The 21,377-nt window shown below is 40.6% G+C and overlaps 1 protein-coding gene across 1 annotated transcript; it reads left to right on the top strand.

Annotated features, from left to right (window-relative positions):
- Positions 1-965: 965 nt before the first annotated feature.
- On the top strand, positions 966-5,103 carry LOC130249337 (interferon alpha-inducible protein 27-like protein 2B). Its single transcript, XM_056484019.1, has 3 exons — positions 966-1,149; positions 3,915-4,061; positions 4,929-5,103. The coding sequence occupies exons 1-3, from the start codon at positions 1,002-1,004 to the stop codon at positions 4,955-4,957; spliced, it is 324 nt and encodes a 107-aa protein (XP_056339994.1). The 5' UTR covers positions 966-1,001; the 3' UTR covers positions 4,958-5,103.
- Positions 5,104-21,377: the final 16,274 nt, after the last annotated feature.

Below are 21,377 nucleotides of genomic sequence, written 5' to 3'. Positions count from 1 at the left end.
AACTGTCATTAGAATTAAAGAAAACTAACATATATGAAATAAAGAGAAGTTAATGAAAGAAAAGAGTTAAAAGATCACTGCTGCTTAGGAATAGATATTAGGGGCAGATATTCCACTGCTCAGATAAATAGCACATATAAGAAGAGGAACAGACTTCATATTCTTTGTTCTATAACCCACCATGTACAAGATACAGATATCACACTATTGTGAAAACACTATAGTTTTATTCTGTGTATTTCCTCTTTGACAGCCATTCCTGTGGTAATGTGACCTAATCAGATATTCTTCTTTATCTAAGGGAGGTCCATGGATTTTTAATGAGTCTTGTTTAAACTCCTGGCTAAGAAAGGCATGTGTGCCATTTGCAAAGGCCTGTCCATTAAAGGCAGAGGCTCTGCTTTGGAGGGACATGCATGAAGAAGAACAAAGCATCTGTGTCAATCTGCTCGTACAACACAAGGTCTCCTCACAGTTCCTTCCATATAGAAATTAATTCCAACCATCCATTGCTGGCTGGGTTGATTTCCAGCTCAGTGCTTTCAGGGGTAGCTGTACCACAGCTGAACTCTGGATGTGATAACCAATCCACCTGAAGTTTCTGCGTGTCACCACTTTAATGGCTTTTTCTAGAGTTGTATGAATTGTTAAAACAAGGCAGCTCCTTCTACAGATGCAGTTCAGTGCAATAAGCTGCAATGCAAAAGAGTGAAGAAGCAAAGCTTTTAGCTGCATCAGTTGCCAAACAACCAGTCATGCACTAGAGATTTGTTTTAGCACCATGAGAGGAAATCATTTGGTTTGCCTAAACTCCGTCCTGGCAACAGCAATGAAAAGGCCTATTGACAAAGTTCAGTTTCGTTTTCTGCCTGAGGATCAGTTTCAGTTTCTATTCTCCCTTATCCTGGCAGCAGTTTCGTTTCCTCACTGCCACCTGGACAGTGTATAAAAAGATGGGCTGAGCAGTCTCTGGGCTGGAATTCTCAGCAGCAGGAAGCAGCATGGCTGACCAGAACGTCCGCAACGCTGGGTTCACTCCCTCTGGCATCTCAGCAGGATCTCTTGCTTCATCCCTGATGTCCCAAGAAGCAAGAGCCTCTGGGGGAGGTGTGCCTTCTGGAGGCCCCACTTCTACTCTCCAGGAATTGGGTATGAGCAGTTCTGTGTGTGACTGTGCGTGTGGTTTTGTGGCTCAGTGCATCAGACATCAGGATCATAGGATGACACATAGGATCAGACAGCTGCTGCTCCTTGAAAATAAGCTTACCAAATAATCTCTTCTCTCCTACATTCCTGTAAGGCACTGAAGAAAGGAGGTTCCTCTGTGTGCTATTAACTGTGTGCTATGAGTGGGATATTATTTGGGATGTTTTCTGTGTGTGTACATACCATGCATGAGTGAACATCTACATATTATACATATGTGCTATTCATGAGGTTTTGGACAGTGTTTACTTGAAGTTTGTGCTATCTCTCCATTCTGCCAGGAATCATCAATAATATGAAGAGTCATGGTGGCAAAAAGCAATGATGCACTTATGCAAGAACATGATCTGTGTAGCTACATTTTATAAAAATTATCAGATTTCCCTTGCTCTTGTGTTAACACACACAGCCATGCAGGGAGAACTCCTAAAACCTTACACAAACTCTGTAGAGGAGAGAGTTGTAGTCCAAGAGATGAATTCATACAGGGAATGTGTATACATATCCTTGACATCCCTATCTAAGTACTAAAAAAGGCATAGCTGCCTTTCACATGGGATAACCCATGTTTGCTGTTCTGCTGCTGGCTCGGAGCAGTCCCTGACCAGATGACTCTCACCAGCCTGGCACTTGGTTAACCCCAGATCCCTTGACATCTGTGCACAAGGCATTCTCCCTGCCAGACCTGTCTGTGTGACTTGGTTCAGCAGGCATCCTCTGAACAGGCATGACTCCACAGAACAGGGTGCCCCATGCAACCCTGCTTCACCCAGAAGCTCAGCAATTAGCTCTCTGACCTTGGATAGGGTCTTCAAAACCCTTCTTCCCTTCAGGGTCTCAGACCCACATGTCCCATGTGTCAAAGGTATGTCAACCAGCAGGCTGGTTATAGGTGGGCAACTCTGCCATACTGGTCTACCACTGGTCTACTACTTCCATAATTAGCAGGTAGAAATCTGAAGGATGGAACTGAATGTGACTTTTCCAGATATGAAATGGCTGGTTGGCCAGGTAAGATAGCCAGGGTCCAGATTCAGGGCATCTTGTAGTAGCAAAAAGTGTGTCAAGCTTGACTGAAGTGAAAGAAGTTAGATTTTTTGTTTTAAGATATGATTTACATTGCTGCCAGTATTATTCATGGAGTGAGGCTCTCAAGACAGTGAGGGAATAGGTGACATAAGGGTCATTCAGAGACAAGCTGCATGTGACTCCTGTGAGGCATTGTTTTAATTTTCACTTAGTATGATTGGATCAGTGAGTTTAGGTTGCTGAATATAGTGTTCATTGAATATTCAGTAGGAAAGAGCTTAAGGGATAGTAGCAGCCAAGGGACAGAGTATGAAAGTCGGGAGAGGAGGGGGACAGAGGCAGTGAAAAGCAGAGAGGGGAGCTGCTCTCAGGCACCACGCTGCCTTAGCAGCAGAAATCCTGGGAAGCAGGAGATGCCAGTTGCTCTCTCTAGTCATATGTCAGCTGCACAAGCTGCCTTCTCTTACAGATCAGGGTGGTACAGCACACTCATAACCAGTGGCAAAGTCTTCAGTGGAGGTGCCTCACAGAGAGCACAAAGCTGTCTGTTCTAAACTAAAACACTGAAGATTTCTACCCCTCTGTGTGCTGAGAATTTTATTAAGAAACAGAAGCAAAATAAGCATTTAACTACACCTAGTTTTATTTTTGCAACCTCTTTGTTAAATGTGGACTTTGATGAAAACCACCATTTTGGGGAAGAGAAGCCTGCATGACTCAAGAGAACCTTAGCCATGCCAACAGGAGATGCTCCAAAAGAGCTTTTATCCATGTGGGAAATGCTAGCTCTGTAACACTGCCAAGACAGGTGTGAGCTTTGGCTCCCTGCAGCAGGAGAGCTTGCCACACATTCTTTGCCTGATTGAGAGCTAAAAGGGCCTGATTTCATTTCCGCAGGTGCTCACTGAAATCTCTCCAAACACATCTTCTTAACCTTTTCATTGAGACTGTAACCCTTCCTCCCCCCAGCACAAACATGCTCGAAGGATTCTGCAGTGGGGCATGAGTATTGTTCAGGATCACTTTACAGGAGATGTTATAACAAGCTCATCACCAAAATATTTGAGCATCCTCCAGGAATGCTTTAAGCATTATCACTAACATTTGTCATCACTAATGCTTTACTCCTCTCCCAGGAGAAGAGGAGTTTGCAAAGGAATGTTTTGTTTGGAGCTTATTTAGACTGAGAGGAGGATATACATATAAATTGGCCACTGGTTACCACAACTTGTTGTACCAGGTTTATGTGAGGGAAAGTGAAGTGAAAGGAACATGTCCCTCATTTGGAACAGAAAGTGCAACAATTCCTAGTTTCTACTAGGAAAGTAATAGGAAAGTAGGCAACTTTCCCAGTTTCTACTAGGAAAGAAGTTTGTCCCACAGTCCTCAGGCAGCTCCACAGAAAAGTGCAATTTCAGCAGAGGCAAATTGTGCTGAAACTATTTTGGAAATCCAGGTTTATCAAAAACAGTCTGTGCAAAAGCCATAAATTTTCTTTGTGTGCTGGGAACTCCACAACAGCAATGATAATATCCTTTCCCCAAGTCAAGCAATCAGCAGTCACCTTCTCTTTTGATGCATATGCTAGCCTTGAATTGTTAAAAACAGTCGTTTATAATTGTCCTGTAAGGTTCCTTCCTGGTTTTTTGTCAGTAACATGTCCTTTGTACCTGTTCTAGGTGCCAGAGGCACAACCCACTCATCAGGTTATACCAGCAGTGGGATCTCTGGTGGATCCAGGGCTTCCAGCACGATGTCCAGTGAGGCCACAACTCATGGAGGTGGAGTTCCCAGAGGTGGCACAACTTCCACTGTCCAGTCCATCTGTAAGTGAGAACCCTCTCCATAAAGAATTAACAAACTGCTTCAGAGCAGTCAGCAATATTTCAGATAATCTACTGCACATGTACTAGATGAAGGGATGCAAGTGATAGGAGTAGCTGCTTTTTACTTGAAGCAATACTTCTACTTTTTTTGCTTCTTTAAACTCAGTGGAAAGATGAAACTGAGGAATTAGTGGAAATAACTATGCCACAAACTTGCAAAGGTATGAGTGGACAGCAGTCAGAAATACAAAACAGAGTGACAGAAAAAAAAAGCCCAAGGGACTTTTAGATATGCTTTCATCAGCATCACCATGGCAGTTCAATAGTTATTTTTCAATCACAAATTTAGGATTAAACCAAGAACTCCACATTTGAGCATATGAAGTATATATAAACTGGGAAAAAACAGTGAACCATGAGAATGGAGTTATCTGACTGACAGACAGGAATCTTGGGGCCTTTCAGAACAGCTAAGCTTTCTTTCTTTTAAAGGAAATTCACTGGGTCAAAACCAGAGGAATCTGCCTGCACTTACCAGCTCAAAGCAGAGAACAACAGAAATCTCCCTCATCACTCTGCCAGGTTAATGCAACCCACACCCAGATAAAACAAACCAAATTATGAGAGAGCCTAGTCTATACCTGAAAGCATCAGTAAGGATGCTAATTACATTAGTAGGATCCTGTGGGGTTAGGAGGAGCTTTGGAGACAGAATTGAAGTTCTTAATTTCAAAAAGTGCCTTTCAAATAAGAACAGGGACCTTTGGTTTCTGACCTGGGAAGGTTTGTGGCCAATTCTTGTATAGTCTGTGTATTTTCCTGTTTTGCTTTATATTGTCCTCACTTTTTCTCTGTATTTCTCCTTAGCCATGGGTGGAAAAGGAGGAAGACGCTGAATAGAAGAAAAACATCAGTGCACAAATAATCTCTGCAAGCAGTTAATTCTTCACCATCAGTTCTGACAATTTCCTCCCTTCTATGACCTCCCTGTTATGAAAGGCAAAGCCTTCCATGTGCACAAATAAAGATTCTGTTAAAATGATGGATTCTTGCATTAAATTAAGGGGGACTGAGGTGAGGGACAGTTCTTTCCCTGATTAAATATTCTCTGAATCACAGACAAACACAAGCCAATGGAAGCTGAAGTACTTGGACTGCAAGGCTGTCCTAGGAAAATCCTGGGTTTAACAACACTAGACTCTTCAATTGCAAGGAGCTTACTTTGTTTATTTTACAAAAAATAAAAAGGTAATTACAGTGCAAAAGTCACCCTGTTGTGAGAGAGAAACATAGAAACACTCAGTAAGGGGCAGCCAGCAGTTCCTTCTAGATGTACTTCTAATAGGCAATCAAATTAAATTCTACTTAATAAAAGAGACATATAAGCAAAAAAACCAAAACAAAAACATCAAACAAAAAACAAAACAAACAAAAAATCAAACTAAACCAAAACAAACAACAAAAACCAACAAAAAAAAACAATGTCCCAGGACTGACTTCTGTCTGCTTCTAGAGTTTTTAAGGTCCCTTTCACAGTAATTTCTAGTCCCCATTTACTTGCAGCAAGGTGTCAGCTTTGTCCCAGTCAGACTGAAACTTCCCCTGCCAAGTTATGATAGGTGTGAATAGATAAGGAAGAAAGCCCATTTTCTCTGATAGTGGTCTCACTGTTAGGTTCTTTTTGCTGTTCCTCACATGACTCCTTTCCTCCATATGTGCTCATACAGTGATGTTTCCCCAAGTACACATAGGGAATGTCCGTTCCCTATGCAAATTCCCACATGCAAATTACCCCACACTTTCATCTTGTTTCTGTCTTTCTGGCCCCTCATTCTCCCTACTCTATCACCTCCCTCCCTCTGTATTTCAAACAAAACCACATGGCACAGCTTGTTCTTCCCCTTCTCCACTCCAAGATGGAGGGAGAGAATCTCACACCTTCAGGACACAAGTTGAGAGGTGCTGAATTTGGGGAGCTGCAATCAGTGATCTCCAATGATTCCTGATCCCCTGCTTGAGCATTCCCATCTCAGCTAGGGAATGCACCTTAGGCTGTCAGACATGGTCTTCTCCCTGCTGCCTGGGCACTTTCCAGAGCACACATGAGAAGTCATCGTTTGCCTCCAGTCTAAGCAAGTTGAACTGTATGTTGAGTGATGAAATGCTAGCATGGAGGAGAGACTAATGAGGAGGAGAATAAATGTATGCTCACTTGCTGTGTATCCAAAGCATTAAAAGGCTATTGAAAAGCAGGACTTCATTTCATAGGCTAGGGCTGATGTCCTAAAGAGGAGCTACCTTGGGTAAATGTTTAAATGCAACCAGGACTTGAATTAATAAAATCATAGAAAAATTTAGTTTCAGAGTCCTTGGTGTGAGGAGAATGAGGGCAGTTCTCTAATCTAAACTTCTGTTAAAGAAGGGTTAACCTTAATGTTAGACTTATTTACTTAGGACTTTGTTCTGTCACATTTTGAAAATCTTCCAGGAGGATCCATCCTACAGTTTCCTTCCTATGTCTAATGCAGCAGCCTGGGACTACTAAAATACAGCTGTGATCTACCAACAGATCTTTTTTCCCCTCTATGCCCTGAGCACTAGCATGATTTGAAATCACAAGGTCTACCTTTGAGTTTTTCCCATTCAGAAGTTTTCTCCATGTGCAAATGCCAAGTTATGGTCCCAGAGAACAGCAAGGGCCTTGATCCCCACAAGCTGACATTCCAACAACTTCTTAGCACTGATGATGATGATAAATGAGTCATAAGAATGATACCAATGTAAGAATAATAAGAAATACTAGAAAAAGTCAAGTACATACATAACTCATCAGACAAGCTGAAGCTGTATTATCAAGAAACAATGTGTGACCATTTCATGACAATTAAAGACCTTGTTTCTTATTCAAAGGGGGAAGATCTAAAAGTGGGTTTCAACTTTAATGTTGTCATTACTTGACCTCAGGTATTTTTGTCTTGTTAAGAAATGACTCACATTAATGAGACCTGACAAAGGGTACTTATGCCTAAAAGAAGGAAACCAAAGCAAGGATGCTTAATCACTCATCATTTCACATTTCAGCTTTTACGTAATTTTGGCGTTAAAAATTTGAAATATTTTCCCATTTTTAGATTTGTGTTGAGAGGTAGCCTAGGTGGCTTTGCTGAAGCAGGGAGAATTCTCAGCTGCATTCAGAATCCCTTCACTGAGTCAGCTCTTATAGGTCTACAGGAGAACAAAGGTACAAGCATCCATCCCCCTGGAAGCCTTCCTCACAGACTGCTTCAGCACATTCATACATTCAGAACTCAGATGAACTATTTACATATTTAACAGAATATAATTGGAAAGGTGAAATAACAACAAATATTGCAATTTGAATCCTCCTTGTCTCCCAATCACTCTTTGCACAACAAATAGACAGAAAGAGAGAGAAAGGCAAAGAGGCAGCAGCGTGTGATTACCAGAGCAATAGTGCTGGAGCAAGACACTGCAGAGAGCACACAGCTCTCTGCACAGAAATCAATTTCTCCCATGGGATGGGATCAATAGTTGTCTGACAGGACACTATGCAGGCAATTTAATAGCATTTTATCTAAATGAATCTACTCCTCCCCCCAGCTGGCCTCACAGTTCATAAGAAGTCTCTCTTAGTAAAATAGATTTATTTATTTTTTATAATACAGCAGGAAAATATTTACCATTCTGAAGACACTGCCATTGTCTGTTAAAAATCATTCATCCCTGTTAGTTACTCATTACGTGCCACTCTTTTCCAACATCTTTATTCTAATTAGCTAACTCATGAATATAGCCCAGAAAAATTATTTTCGGTTACTCTGGAAAAATTTTTCTTACCCCAAAACACTGTAAACTATATATCAGCCTCTCAGGAAAAATGAGCCCAACTAGCAGGCAAACTCAGTTAGCTCAAAGGGGTATTGGTATCTAAAATGATATTTTAATGCAACAAAAAACTTGGTTTTTTGTGGGATTATTTATACTCACAGTTTGATTGTCCTGTGTATCTATTTTAATAGCGCTAAATAAATAATAAATAATAAAGTCAATCTGATCTTATTAGTGGATATCTGTGTGAAGTAAATGATAATGAATAATAAGCGTAATTCCAAGGATGGATCTTTGGCACTCTGGGAGTTTGGTATTGTGCCCCAAAGGCTCTTGTAAATCCAGCTGCAGTTCTTGCTCATCATTTAGAAGATTAGGGGCTGATAAGCGACAGTCAAGCCTTATTAGAGCAGGCTAAGGCAACAGGAAACATTAATTGGGTAATTTAATGCACAAGGAGACATCGAATGCCTGCATTGTGGCTCAGATGCTGTTTCCTCTATTGATTTGTTCATGTCTTGTTCTATGAAATTCTCACAAATTCTTGGTGTAAGGCAAAGCCTAATTTAAAAAAAAAAAACAGAATGCTTTTGTTATTTCCTAGGGCTTCCCTTTACTCCTTGTGTTAGTAAGGGACCCATCAGTATTCCTGCTCTTGCAAGCAAAAGAGAGAAGACTAGTCCTTTGTCCAAGGACTCTTCATACAGAGGAAGGGAGAGATTCAAGGTCTAGCAGCTCTCTGCAATGAAATGCTGTCTCACTCTCTCTCTTATTCTGGTTTTCTTCACAGTGTGTGTATAGAGCAGGAGCCCTGCAAATCTGGGAGGAAGCTCAGACACTTTTCCTCTAAAAAGCTGGGAGCACTTAACAAAGTCCTCTTCTCTTGCACTGTTCTGGAGGAGATGTAGAATAGTTGCTGGACTGATCTTCCTCTGAAAGTATGGAAGATGAGAGGAAGGTCCTGACATAGCTGTTTCTTCTCTGTCTGATGGCAGAATTAATCCTCTTATGTGGGTGGATTTCCTCTGTTCCCTCAGTGGTAGATATTAGTGTCTGGAACACCAAAATCTCTCATACATACTAGGTCCTGATTTGGGTCCCATTTTAAGTCTTCCTTCCTGAGACATCTTTCCCACAGCTGAACAGAAATGAAAAGAGGTAACCTGACAGTGTAAAAAATTCAACATGGAAAGGGGACAGCCTTTCCTTTACCTCACTGACCTAGGCACTCTTTGTTTCTCATTTTGTAGTACTGAGGCTTGGGAGATCAAGGGTGATAATTCATGGACACTTTATTTTAATAATTTACTTTTGCAGCAATTTAAATATTAAAATGCATTTTGAAGACATGCAAGCCTCATTAATTTCAAATAAACATTGTACATTATGCTCTGTTTAACAGCATTCAATCCCACTTTTTGTAGCCAAGGTCTCTCCCTTCCACCCAGCAGCCTGGCACTGCTCCTGCTGCCAGCAAGTTTTTCCCTGTTCCCATGGTATGGACTGGGGGTCACTGTGGGCACAGCACCCCAGCTCTTCAAGCTTCCTGAGAACTGTAGTACTTGAAATTGGTGTCTTCTTCACACCTCCCCATGTTTTAAGGAAGGAAACAGCTTCTCTGGCTTTATTTACCATTCCTAAAGTCATGGAAGTCTTGGTAGAAGAGGCAGGGTCCACCTGGAACCCAGCACATCCCCTCCAGCACTGCACTAATTGGTGCTCTGGTTGTGCTCCTCAAGGATTGACCCAAACACAGTGACACAAGCCTGACCACTGGACCAGAAACCTGGAACTAGACCAACACACTCCTTTCAAACCAGCAGCTGGGTGCCCAGTGCCTGGGTTACACAGGCCAGTCCCTTTCTTCTTCAGGAGAGGAAGAGCCCCCAGTGCTTATTCTGTGGACTCTCATTCCACTGAAGTTTTTAGTGCAGTAACTGTTGAGAAAAGCAATAAAATCATGCTGACTGCCCACAATGGTCTATTTGTGAGAATCCCACACATTAAAGAAATACAACTAATAATTCCCTTTTAATACACAATAATTTTAAAAATCATTATTATTATATAGTAATTAACATTAAAACATTCTTCAACCCTCTCTGTATCTCTTTGGGGTAATAGCAAGCATTGAAATATAACCAGGTTTAGTGCTTATCTACTATAAGTAATATTTTATCCAAGCTATTTTCTTTTTACCTGTTGTTCAGTGGGTTTTGGGTTTTGTTGTTTGTGGTGTTTTTTAAAGAATACCTGGATTTGAAAATAAATAAACACATACATTTTCCTCAATGCAATAAAATTTCATAGAAAATATTGTTGCTAAAGAAATTATGTATGCCACAAGAGCAGTTTTTAAAATTCAGATGTTGCTTTTTTCAGTCTTTTGCTATTGGAATTTCCACCCAGCCAAGATTTTTACTGGCCAGTTTTAAGCTACCTCTGCAATTTATGTTTATACATAAACAGCTCTGATTTTAATTGCTATCAACTTCTTATTCTTGATAGATGGTCTTAAACATTTTTTGCCTCCAGAGACTGCTTACTTTGCCAAGTATTGACACACTTTCAAGATTTATACTTCTCTGAGGAACGAAGTTTACAATAAAATGTAATGTATTCCGTGGCTGTGAATGGTAATGTTGCTAAACAGTCCAAAGATATTTCACAGCTGATAGTTATTTTCTTCTCACATCCAGCACTGCCCTCCTTTAGTACTTACTACTATAGATTTAGGCTTTTAAAGAAAAATCAGATCTCTAATTTGCCTAATCTAGTGTTTCAGAGATCCAATATGACTTAATTTATGCTTCCTTCCATTAGAGCCATTATTGGACTAATGATTACACTTCCATTTTCCCCAATAATTATTTTAAGAGGCTAACTCTTGTGGAAGGGATTCATTCATTTCTGGGACTGGAATAACCCTTTCAGAGCTCAAATATCATACTGCAGCCAGAAAAGGGGGTGGTTACAGAACTGTAAATTCTAATGTCAAACATACAAGTAGTTACTAATTATTGGGGAGACAAAACTCAGTAGATGATTGAAGTCATGTCTAGATTTAAATATTTGGGTTGGATCCAGTTTCGTGGTAGCAATCATGGGTTACAATGCCCAGAAAAACTCCAGAGGACAAGGAAGGGTTCTTAGAAAGAATACATCAATTTGTACCTCTCCATGAAATTGCTGTGGCATTGCAGCAGAAGTAACATCATCAAGTTCTAGCAGGAGCTCTGTAAAATCAGCTGAAAAGATCTTCAGCACTGAAACAATTCAGGGATGTTACTTGCAAAGTGCATGTCTCAGCCCTCAAAGAGTACACCTTCAAGGAAGATTTCATTTTCTTGGGGCTTTTTCCCTGCCATTTAATCTGTTTAATGCTGTTTTTCATATTAATCCATTTTGTAAATAGGTCACACAGCTCCTTTGCACAGGCAAAAGAAAGACATCTCTGAGTTGCTCAAAGGGGAGCAAATGTCCCAGGCATGAAAGGAAACACTCTCCAAGTGCTGCATCACCCATCTTCCTCACTGAACAGGGAATGGCAAGGATGCAGTCCAAGGGGGTCTGTCATTTCCCTGGGATAAGCAATGATGCAGCCTGTGCCAGATAATTCTGAACATAATTGTGAAGTTTTGAATTTAAACATCCCAGCTCTCAGTGAGACCACAATTCCACATTACTTAGCTTCTGTGCTCAAGATGAAGGACCCATTCCCTACAATTTTTGTAAGATATACTAAATATACTAAAAAATTCTAGGAATAGTTTACTTTGTTGAAGTGACAGTTTCTATAATTACTAATTTCCTTGCACTGGTTCTCCCCCTCCTACCCATCTTACAGGGATTTTTCTAGAGCAAAGAATCATTTAAACTGCAGACAGAATAAAAACTGAGGAAAGCATAAGAATAGGAATTCATAGAGACAGCAACAGTCAGTTGCTTAAGTCTATTAATAACCAGGTATAGAAACAATGAATGATAATGATCAGAAAACAGAAGAGACCTAAAAGGAAAATATTTTTTTAAGATTTCAACTCTGTAGGAGAAAGCAATAGAAACAGAGACCAAATTTAGGGTATGATTCACAAAGCATGTAAGTGCTAACTTATGCACTCAGAGTCTTACTTAAGCATTTATACACAAACTTAGGAAGTTCTTCATGTTCTGTCAGCAAGAAGTTAATTCTTACTTTGGCACAGTAGTCTGTGTTGCAAAGACTTTTTTGCAAAAGCATTAGTGAATTTTCAACAAAAATTTTATTAGGGTGTAAATTAACTCTAGAAATTTGTTTCAAGATATCTAACCAATAATTCTTCTGTAGTGCATTTTATTTACATTTTTTATTGCTAGGATATAAATCTGAGGATAATTTTGTGCGAGTCCAATAGAGAACTTATAAAAGACAGTGGATGAGATAATACATTTCTGATTATTCATGTTTATTTTATCTTTAACATAAATAGATTATGAAAATAGTCTTTTCCATGGCTGGTGCTTTTTTGATGAATTTCAAATTAAGGAGAAAGTATCTTAAGGAGAAAGATACTGAAAACATAAATTTATTATTGTTTTTACTCCTCTTGGCTCCTGTGCTTAAAAAAGATATATACACAAAGAGGTTAATGGCATTGTGATTTTCAGATAATCCATTTTTAAACTACTGACTTTGAAACTGTGAGATTAATAGCACTGAGAACATCTAAAGGTAATAGGATTACAATTTAATATTAACTAAGTGTTTCTTGAGGGTCTGCTGTAGCAGTGCCTCATCTCTGGGATCCACTAGAGTAATTAGTCTGTAGTGGCATACAGTGGTGATGCTTGATAACTGCAGCTTTTCCTGACACAGTCAGGATTTTCCATTCACTGGAAAATAGTTTTTATTTGCAATATCTTCACAAACAGGCACAGAGCAAGCTTGCCTACTTTTGCCCTAAGTTGATGCTCTTCAGGGAGAAATCAGCTCTCTAAAAGTCACGGCTGAAGCTCCAGTCACAGCTGACCAGGACATGAAGTGAGGGGTGTGGAGGCTCACCTCCTGCTGCTAGAGGAGCAGTTTTTTTCTGTAAACAGGGCAGTCAGTGGTGGGCAAGCTTGTTAACATTGAGGAAGGTGCTGTTTACAACAAGATCAGAAGTCTGATGCTTGAGTAAGGCTGAAGTACAGCTGGGTCAGCTGTTTTTTTTACCTGGCATCACTCTCCCTGCTCTCCCAATAGGAAGATGCATCATTATTATGGGGATGCCCAAATCAGGAAACAGAAACAATGCTTGATATTTACAGGGTCAGACAGGGGATATTTTAATGATCTTAGTTTGCAGGATGTCCTCACAACACATAAAACTTGAGAATTTTATGTACTTCAAGAACTGCCTGCCTCCTGAAGAATGTTAGTAGGCTTTAAATGCTGCTACTTGTGCATTTCAAAATCTATTTCAGGTAATGAATAACTTCTGACTTTGATTACAGGATCCAATCACCTAGAACATTCAGATCTACAGAAGAGCTCTTGTGCTGCTGCCTCCACATAAAAGTAGTGTTATGCTCAGTATCAATCCCTCCCTTCAGTTCAACTGTTTAGATTTCCAGCTATTCTTATCAGTAATTTTTAATCCTCTGCTTGCTAGGAAATGTCTTTATCCCAGTAGGAGGGTTGCTAATGATGGAAAAAAGATGATGAAATACAAATAGTGAAAACCAGTAACAAACTGATCAATGCAATACACAGAAGATTTAAAAAAGCTCTAGTCAGAATTTATTTAGTCAGAATTTCTTTCAATTTCAAGACCTCTGAAGCTCTATGGATCCCATTAGGTTTGCAGATATGAGGCTGCCTTACACTCAAAATACTCTTCTGAGGCAGAAAGTTTTATTTGGGAGCACCTGACTGTATGAGGAACCTGAAAAACTCCACTGCCATTCAGCAGAGGAGAGACCTTGCATTTATCAGGTGACTCAAAATTTGAAGTCATTTAAGTCACATTCAAGTGAGTTAAAATGTCACCAAGGTATTTTAAGTTGCCCATGTGACAAGAGCCACTGACTATCCCCACTGCTTGACCCTGTGCTCCCTCACTGGTGTATCCCAGGGTTTGCAGGTGATCATGCCAAAATCAGCTCTAACTGTGCTGCACTCACACACAGGCTTCCCTTGTTCAGAGTCCTTTGTTAGAAGCTCAGTCCCACAGCATCAGGGACACCAGAGGAAATGGAAAACAAATTGCTCAATATCAGTGAAACATGCAGTAGAAATATGTGACCATCTGCCAAGAAACACCATCTGAAGTGAGAGAAAAAGCAATGGCATTGGACCTTTGGACTGAAGGGAAAAGAAATTCACAACAATGGGCAGTCAATTAGCATCTCCTTCTGAGAATGTACAGCTCCTGAGTTCCCCTTGTAACCTTGTTTTAACCACACTGGGTCATAGAAATGCTGGCCAGAAGGGACTTCTGAAGGTCATGTCCCACTCAAGGTGGAAGCTGATCATGTCAGCTTTGCCCAGCCAAGTCTTGAAAACTTCAAAGGATGGAGAGACCCCAAAATATTTTAATCTCATGGCCACTGATTACAACAGAATTTAGAAATTTAGATGTGTACAAAAATCTGTGTTTGAAATAATAACACTAAACAGCTCTTCCACTGTTGGTAGAAATAGTCTAGTCACTGCTTTTTGAAGCTGTGATAAGTAAATTGGGGTGATCTGAATAATCAGCATATCTTGTAGAGGCCAGCCAGCTCCTACTGCCCAATGCCAGGCATAGAAGCTTCTGTAGGTGAACTGGTGCATCTTCCTTAGCCCTTGAAAGCAGCAGTAAAGTTGTGACAGGGCAGCATCCATTACAGGACTAGAACGTGTACCTGCAGTGCACAAAGAATTGTTTAATGGATCCCTTCTCATGATATTTGCAAAAGCAGGCAGGCAGGCAGGAATGCTCTTCATGTGGAGGGAGAGCAGCACAGCCCACCCAGGAGCTGTTTTTGACCATTGCTAGTGATGGCTGCCTGCAGTGAGCTAGCTAACTAAAGTATTAAACATTGATACTTTTCAGTGTGCCAATTGACTGTGCATTTTAAATAGACTCTGCTATTCTCTCCGACTGGAAAGATTTATTTTACTTTAAGAATATATAGGGCTGTGCTTTCAGTACTTTTTCTTTGTTTAACAAGCAGCTCTCTTGCTGAAAACCCAGTAGACCACAAAACCAGTCAGGGGCTTTTATCCAGGATGTCTGACCCATCGCCTGACAATAATTAGTTCAGGTTAATTACAGCAAATCTGTAGATTTGCAGCCTGAAATCATCTCATCCCCTAAGCTGAACCCTCCAGAGGTTTCTTTTATGAGCTCTGCATCCTAAGGGTGGACTTAAAGTAATGAATTTGTCTCTAATAAGATTCATAGGTTTGTTCCCTAAGCAATGGTGTCAATTATAGAATCTAACTCTGATGGCTTATTTTGCTGAAAATAGAGAAATTGAGAGTTTTTAATGAAGCATGCAGGATTTTTAATGCTTTTGTTTAACTCTTTGCATTGTTAGAAAGTATAAAAATACAGTAATGTGAAATATCATACCACTTTCTAAGTATTTCTGTGTGTGCCAATAGCTAATTTCCTTCTGCTCTATAATGGAAAAGGTTAATGTAATGACTCTGAGATTTCATTTGGAGATGTTCCAGAAGAGTGTCTGAGTATTTGCTGCACTTAATGGCAGGAAGTAATAAGTGAGGTTATGTATTGGTGAGGAATATTTCATGTACCGAGAAGATTAATACTGGAGAGAGGCCCATGGGACACAAGCCTGAGGCTTCCTCCTCAATTCTGGCCCCATATAATATGTCCATACTTGATATGTGCCCTTCTGTAGTTAGCTCTTAATCATTAACAAAGCAGACAGTAAATCTCTGGGGGACCTGGTATCAGGAAGATAGAGGGAACAGACACAGGATTGTCCTCTCTCCTGCAAAATGAGTGGCAGACACCTCCACCTGGGAATGCTGGACCAGATGGTACTGGTACCAGCAAGGTGTCTGCATGGCAAGATAATGCCATAAGAACCTTAAAGGGTTTGACTCTATCCTGACTATTCCAATAGCTACACTAATTTTTGAGCTTGGTTATTGTACTTAGGAAGATGAACCACCATGTCACAGCTTCATTTCAGCATTTTTATTTCACATGAGACTGCTTATTTATAAAAAATGTAACACCATTGCATATGAAAGATTTAGCCTTTTATTTCAAACTGTTAAGATTTGCTTTTAATTTAATCCTTATTTCTGCTGTCTGAGTCAGTCTAAGTCACAAAAGTAAGGTTTCAAACTCACAGGAAATAGCTCCAATCACTGATTTTACCAATTTTAATAATTCAATTATTATTTTGCTTTTAATAGGGACTTTTTAAAAGGGCATCTAGTTATAGGACATGGGGGAATGGCTTTAAACTGAAAGAGGGTGGGTTTAGATTAGATATTAGGGTGGTGAAACACTGGAACAGGTTGCTAGAGAAGTTGTGGATGCCCCATCTCTGGAACTGTTCAGATCCAGGCTGGATGGGGCTTTGGGCAAGCTGGTCCAGTTGAATATGAACCTGCCCATGGCAGGGGGATTGGAACAAGATATCTCTAAGGTCCCTTCTGACCCAAGCCATTCTGTGATTCTATTTCATGATTCTACAAAAGAAGAGACAATTTTTAAGGGCTCTCTACACCACTGGACAGGCATTTTTGAGGATGGACCTGGAAGGAGTTAAACATGGCACTAGTCATCACTGGAAGGGGGAATATGAATAAGGAACACAGTAACTGCTCCCCTACAACTCCTGATTCTTAAAGCACAATTTACTTCAGCAAGGTAAATTGCCAGAAAATTCAAACTAACTCTCCACTGCTGGCAGACTGCCACAAGAGCTTGTTCTTCCTGGCCAGGGTGACATCAGCAGTGAAAGCTGCTTTTTCAGAAAGGCTTTTAGATCAGCTGTGGTTTCTCTGCACTTTCAGCTGAGCTGGTTGAGCTTGGAGGCTGCTGGGTCAGACTGGACAGGCTGCCCTGGTCTGGCTGACACAGGGAGTGGGGATGGAGGGCTGTGTACCTCCCCACCTTCCCCAAGTCCATGAGTTCACTGAATTCCCACATTTTGCTGACTGCCATGCATAATCTCTCACTGAAGGCTGCTTATCCAATGGAGTCTATTTCAGTGCACATTTGAAGCAATAAAGGTATCCATTACGAAGAACATTATTTAGAAAAGAAAAAAAAAATGCACTGGAGATAGAAGATTAGAAAGAAAACTTTCTCTAGGTTAAGCACAGAGCAGATGTTTGCAGTGACACACTTCTTTAGCTGAAAAAGGCTGGAGCACTGGATTTACGTGTCAAGGTTCTAGATAGAATAATCTCTTCCTGTCCTTACCTTGACCTATAAGCTTTTTGTCCTGTTTTCCCCTCTTTTTGTCCTATTTTCCCCTCACTTCACTTCCTCAGCAAGTGTCTTGCTGAGGAGGGGGAGTGAGAGATCAGCTTGGTGGGCACCTGATACCCAGCCAAACTCAACCCACTGTAAATACCAAGATCTAATGGAAAATTTACTTGATCTCATCTTTTCCCAACAAGGTCTGGTATTATTTCTGGAGATGGAAACTCTTAAATGGCAATGCTTCAACATCAGCTGCTGTTCTCTGTTTCAGGGCAGGGATCTGGACCTACAAATTAGATGTTGTACGTGGGTATCCACTCTGCTGGAGGTCCACATCAGTTTATCTGTAGATCATGGTGCCCTCTTACTCATCATGCAAATAAATATAGACAAGCTATTGAAGGCTGTACCTGCAGCCTGGTGGTTCCAACATTTGTTTTCAACACAGCTGATCCTGAGACACATTTCTGGGGGGAGGTGAGGGTAGGAGGATCATATTAGGAAGTTTTCTTCTGATCTTGGATAAAATAAAAGTTCTGCAAAGTCTCACAACTGTCATAGAGATAAAAATTGGTTTTTCAGGTTGCCCTATGGATTGACAAGTGCTGATAATTACTTGGTGCTTTGGCCACCTCTGAAAACATTTCCATTACAAAGCTATCAAGCAGTGGTATAGGTAGGGAAGGCACACTGTGCTCTCTTCTGTTAAACCTCTGAACTCAACATTGCCACATATTTTGCCAAATAACAACCTTTCCCTGCAGAAAGACCACAGGAAAGCTCAGGTGTGCAGACTAGCCATTGTTTAATCCTGTGTTGTAGTGGGAACTCTCCTCACTTGGAACCTGTAACCTGTTAATTGCCTTACCCTCATTTATATGATAAGTGGTTCATTTCCTTTATTGTGATTGAATCCCCTCCCTATATTACAAGAAAACTGGAGCTGCAGAGAGTGCTTGATTGGATTTCATTGCTGTAGGCCATTTCTTAAACAGGTTACAGGTTGACAAACATAGGAGGAGGATCAATATCCATCCTTTGCCTCATTGACAAGCTAATCTTTTCAGTAAACATTTCATCAGTACCTGCCATTTGTATACACACCTGCCTCATGAGGATGGAGAAAGCTCTGCTTTATAAGGTTTAGGTAACTAATAAATGAAAAGACAAGAATATAAATTGGGCAAATCATTAAGATAACATTTTTAGGAAAATGGCCTTTCATTGCCTGCAGAATATAACCAAACACATTTCCAACCACTCTTAATTTTAATTAGGTTGCATTACACTCAGACCTGGTGTCAGCTCCTGTTTCTTTAACTCAGCTTGTACTGCTCTCTTGGAAAGGTCTGTCCCTCAGCCCAAAATCTCACACTTGCCAGAGCTGAAGGTACTAAATGAGCTCAGGGGAACTAAACTGTCTCTTTTTCAGGCATGTGGCCTGCCCACTTTTTGCCTGCTTTTTCATTCCAGTGCAGATAAGAAGGGCTGCCACATTCTGTAAAGTGACATCCTCCTCTCTTATCAGAGGCAACAGGGCTATTTTGAGTGGGGATTGAAGTTGAGGCTCCAGTAATAATTTAAAACACATGAGTCACACTCCAAAAGAAAGCAAGAGCGTTATGTTTAATGTGTTGGGAGACATTTTTTTGTTTGCTTTTGTGTCACATGTTGAAGACTCCTTCCCCCACAATGATGTAGGCTAGAAACTGGCATTGTCTCTAACACAAATAAGGGCCAAGAGAATCACTGTATTTAGGCTTCTCCTACAGTTCTGTGTATTAGAATTGCATGGCTGGATGACGAATTCTGCCAAAATTGGTGATGCTGAATTTCAGTCTAACCTAAGATGGAGTATGAACACATTCCCTGCAAAGTCTGGGGTGAAAGAAAATAAACAGGAAACTGAAACTTTGGGTTGACAAGAAAATTAAGTCATTCTGATGTGGATACTTTAGTAATAAGTTTATTACTACCCTCTTGTCTTTATTATTAGCCAAAAGTATATCTTAGCAATGCAAGCAGGCTCTGAAACATGGCAAGTAATTTAATTCTTTTACTAGCCCTTCCTGTGCTGCCAGGATCCAAAGCTACTACTGGCTGTGCTAGAGGTCTGCACTATTTCCTCTAGCACTTCTAAAATACCACCAGCAGAAGGATGCGCACATGAAAAACTCCTTTCCAGGCAGAAAAGCCTCCCTGCATTGCTCACCAAGGCTGACAGAAGTGGGTCTGTGGTGCAACCTGGCCATTGGTGCACCTGCTGCTTCAGCCAGGCTGCTTCTGGTCACAGTTTCTGGACTTGACATTACCCCAGCTTTAGGCAACACTAAGGATTCCAGACCATCTCCATTGAGAGCAGCCAGGGAATGCTAGGATGGGAAATACGGGTCCTCTGCAGCCACATCAGTACAGGTAGGATACTGCACCTGCTCTGCTTATGGTGTGTGTTTGTTCCTTTGGACATCTTCAATTTGCCATCTCACAAAGTCCTGCCAACCAGAAAAAGCCCCCTGCAATAATTTCAGAGGCAAACTGTTTCTTCAATTTCTCACTAACTTTCCTGTTTCCTTTCTTCTGGGACATAAAGGAACTCCACAAAGTCACACACTAACACTTCCCAGTCAAATACATTTTGCAGAGAGTAGAATACATTAGAGGGGAAGATTTCCTCAGGTGTAACTTTGCTGACATCACTTAAGTAATACCAGCAATATTTTGGTGCTGCATCTCACTAGTGAAAAATGAGGGGATACCACCACTCAGTGGCACCACTGAGTTTAAAGGCATTATAAAGGTCAGGGGAACACATACACAGCTCCTTTTCTCCCCAAGGGAGAATTTCAATAAGTATTTTAAAATACATAGTAACTAAAAGCAACACATCTCGGATGTCAATTCTATCATCTATATAATATTGGGAAGAACAAGTAGAACAGGTAATGTTCAGCAATCTGAGGAAGCATTTAATGTAACATTTTCCCAGCATATTGGATGCCCTCCTTTCTCCTATCAAGCTGGTCCGTGTAGGCCTGAGAACTTTTGTTTTCTAGACTCTTCAATTAGCAAAAGCAAAAAGTGTTAGGATACAATTTTTATTTGACATGCAGACTAGAATAGAAATGTAATAACAAAAAAAAAAACAAAAACACAAACCAACCCATACCCATAGGTTAATTGCTAGCCAATGTTGCTCAGGCAGTCCTGGGTATGTTGATTAATGGCCTCAGTGAGCAGCTGAAAAATAGCTGGGCTGCTGGAAAGATCATTAGCAATTTTAACTCCTCAGCTATTGTGTTGGGCATAGAGAAACAATTGCTAACATATATAATACATTTTTCTAAGTACAGTGGCACACTGAAACCAGTTACAGCAAGGGAGAAACAATGACTAAGTTGTTCCTGAATTCAATTTTATAGAAGTTTACAAGAAAAAGAAAGAAAAGATTTTTTTTCTTGTTTTTCCAAAGCTTTTGGACATCTCCTTAATAAATGCATGGGAGGTTTTATACATAAACACAAATACTCAGTTGTGCTCATTAAATCCTATTATTTGAAGGAGGAGAGGGACATAGATGCTGTGTGAAATGTACCATGCCAGCAAGCAGATCCTGTTTTTACTCATACAGGCACACAATATTAAGCAGAGCCTTGTGACAGCACAAGCTGGCAGTTCAGGGGCTGAGGAAAAGAATGATGATCTTTCAAGCTACCTCTGATCTTTGAAAGCTCTGTATATCACTGCCTCCAGGAGACTGTGATCCTTTGGGGAATTTATGACAATACTTCTCTTTACCCAGGGTGGCTGCAGACCCTGAGGGTGCCACAGTGCCAGCTGATGTTTTGGGGAGGAAAACTCTCAGCAACCAGGAGAGGAGAATTCAAAGCTCTTACTGATCACTCCTGGCCCTTTACACCACATGAAACCAGGGCAAGGATCCCAACATCCTCCTTTGGATAGATGCCCAGCTCCACAAACACAGTCATAAATTGTATTTTTCTACCTGAGTCCTCAGAAAAGAAGGAAACATCACCCTCAGGCTGGGTCT

Source organism: Oenanthe melanoleuca, chromosome 2 (genome assembly GCF_029582105.1).
Source record: "Oenanthe melanoleuca isolate GR-GAL-2019-014 chromosome 2, OMel1.0, whole genome shotgun sequence".
Classification (NCBI taxonomy): domain Eukaryota; kingdom Metazoa; phylum Chordata; class Aves; order Passeriformes; family Muscicapidae; genus Oenanthe; species Oenanthe melanoleuca.
This window is presented reverse-complemented; position numbering and strand designations above follow the sequence as displayed.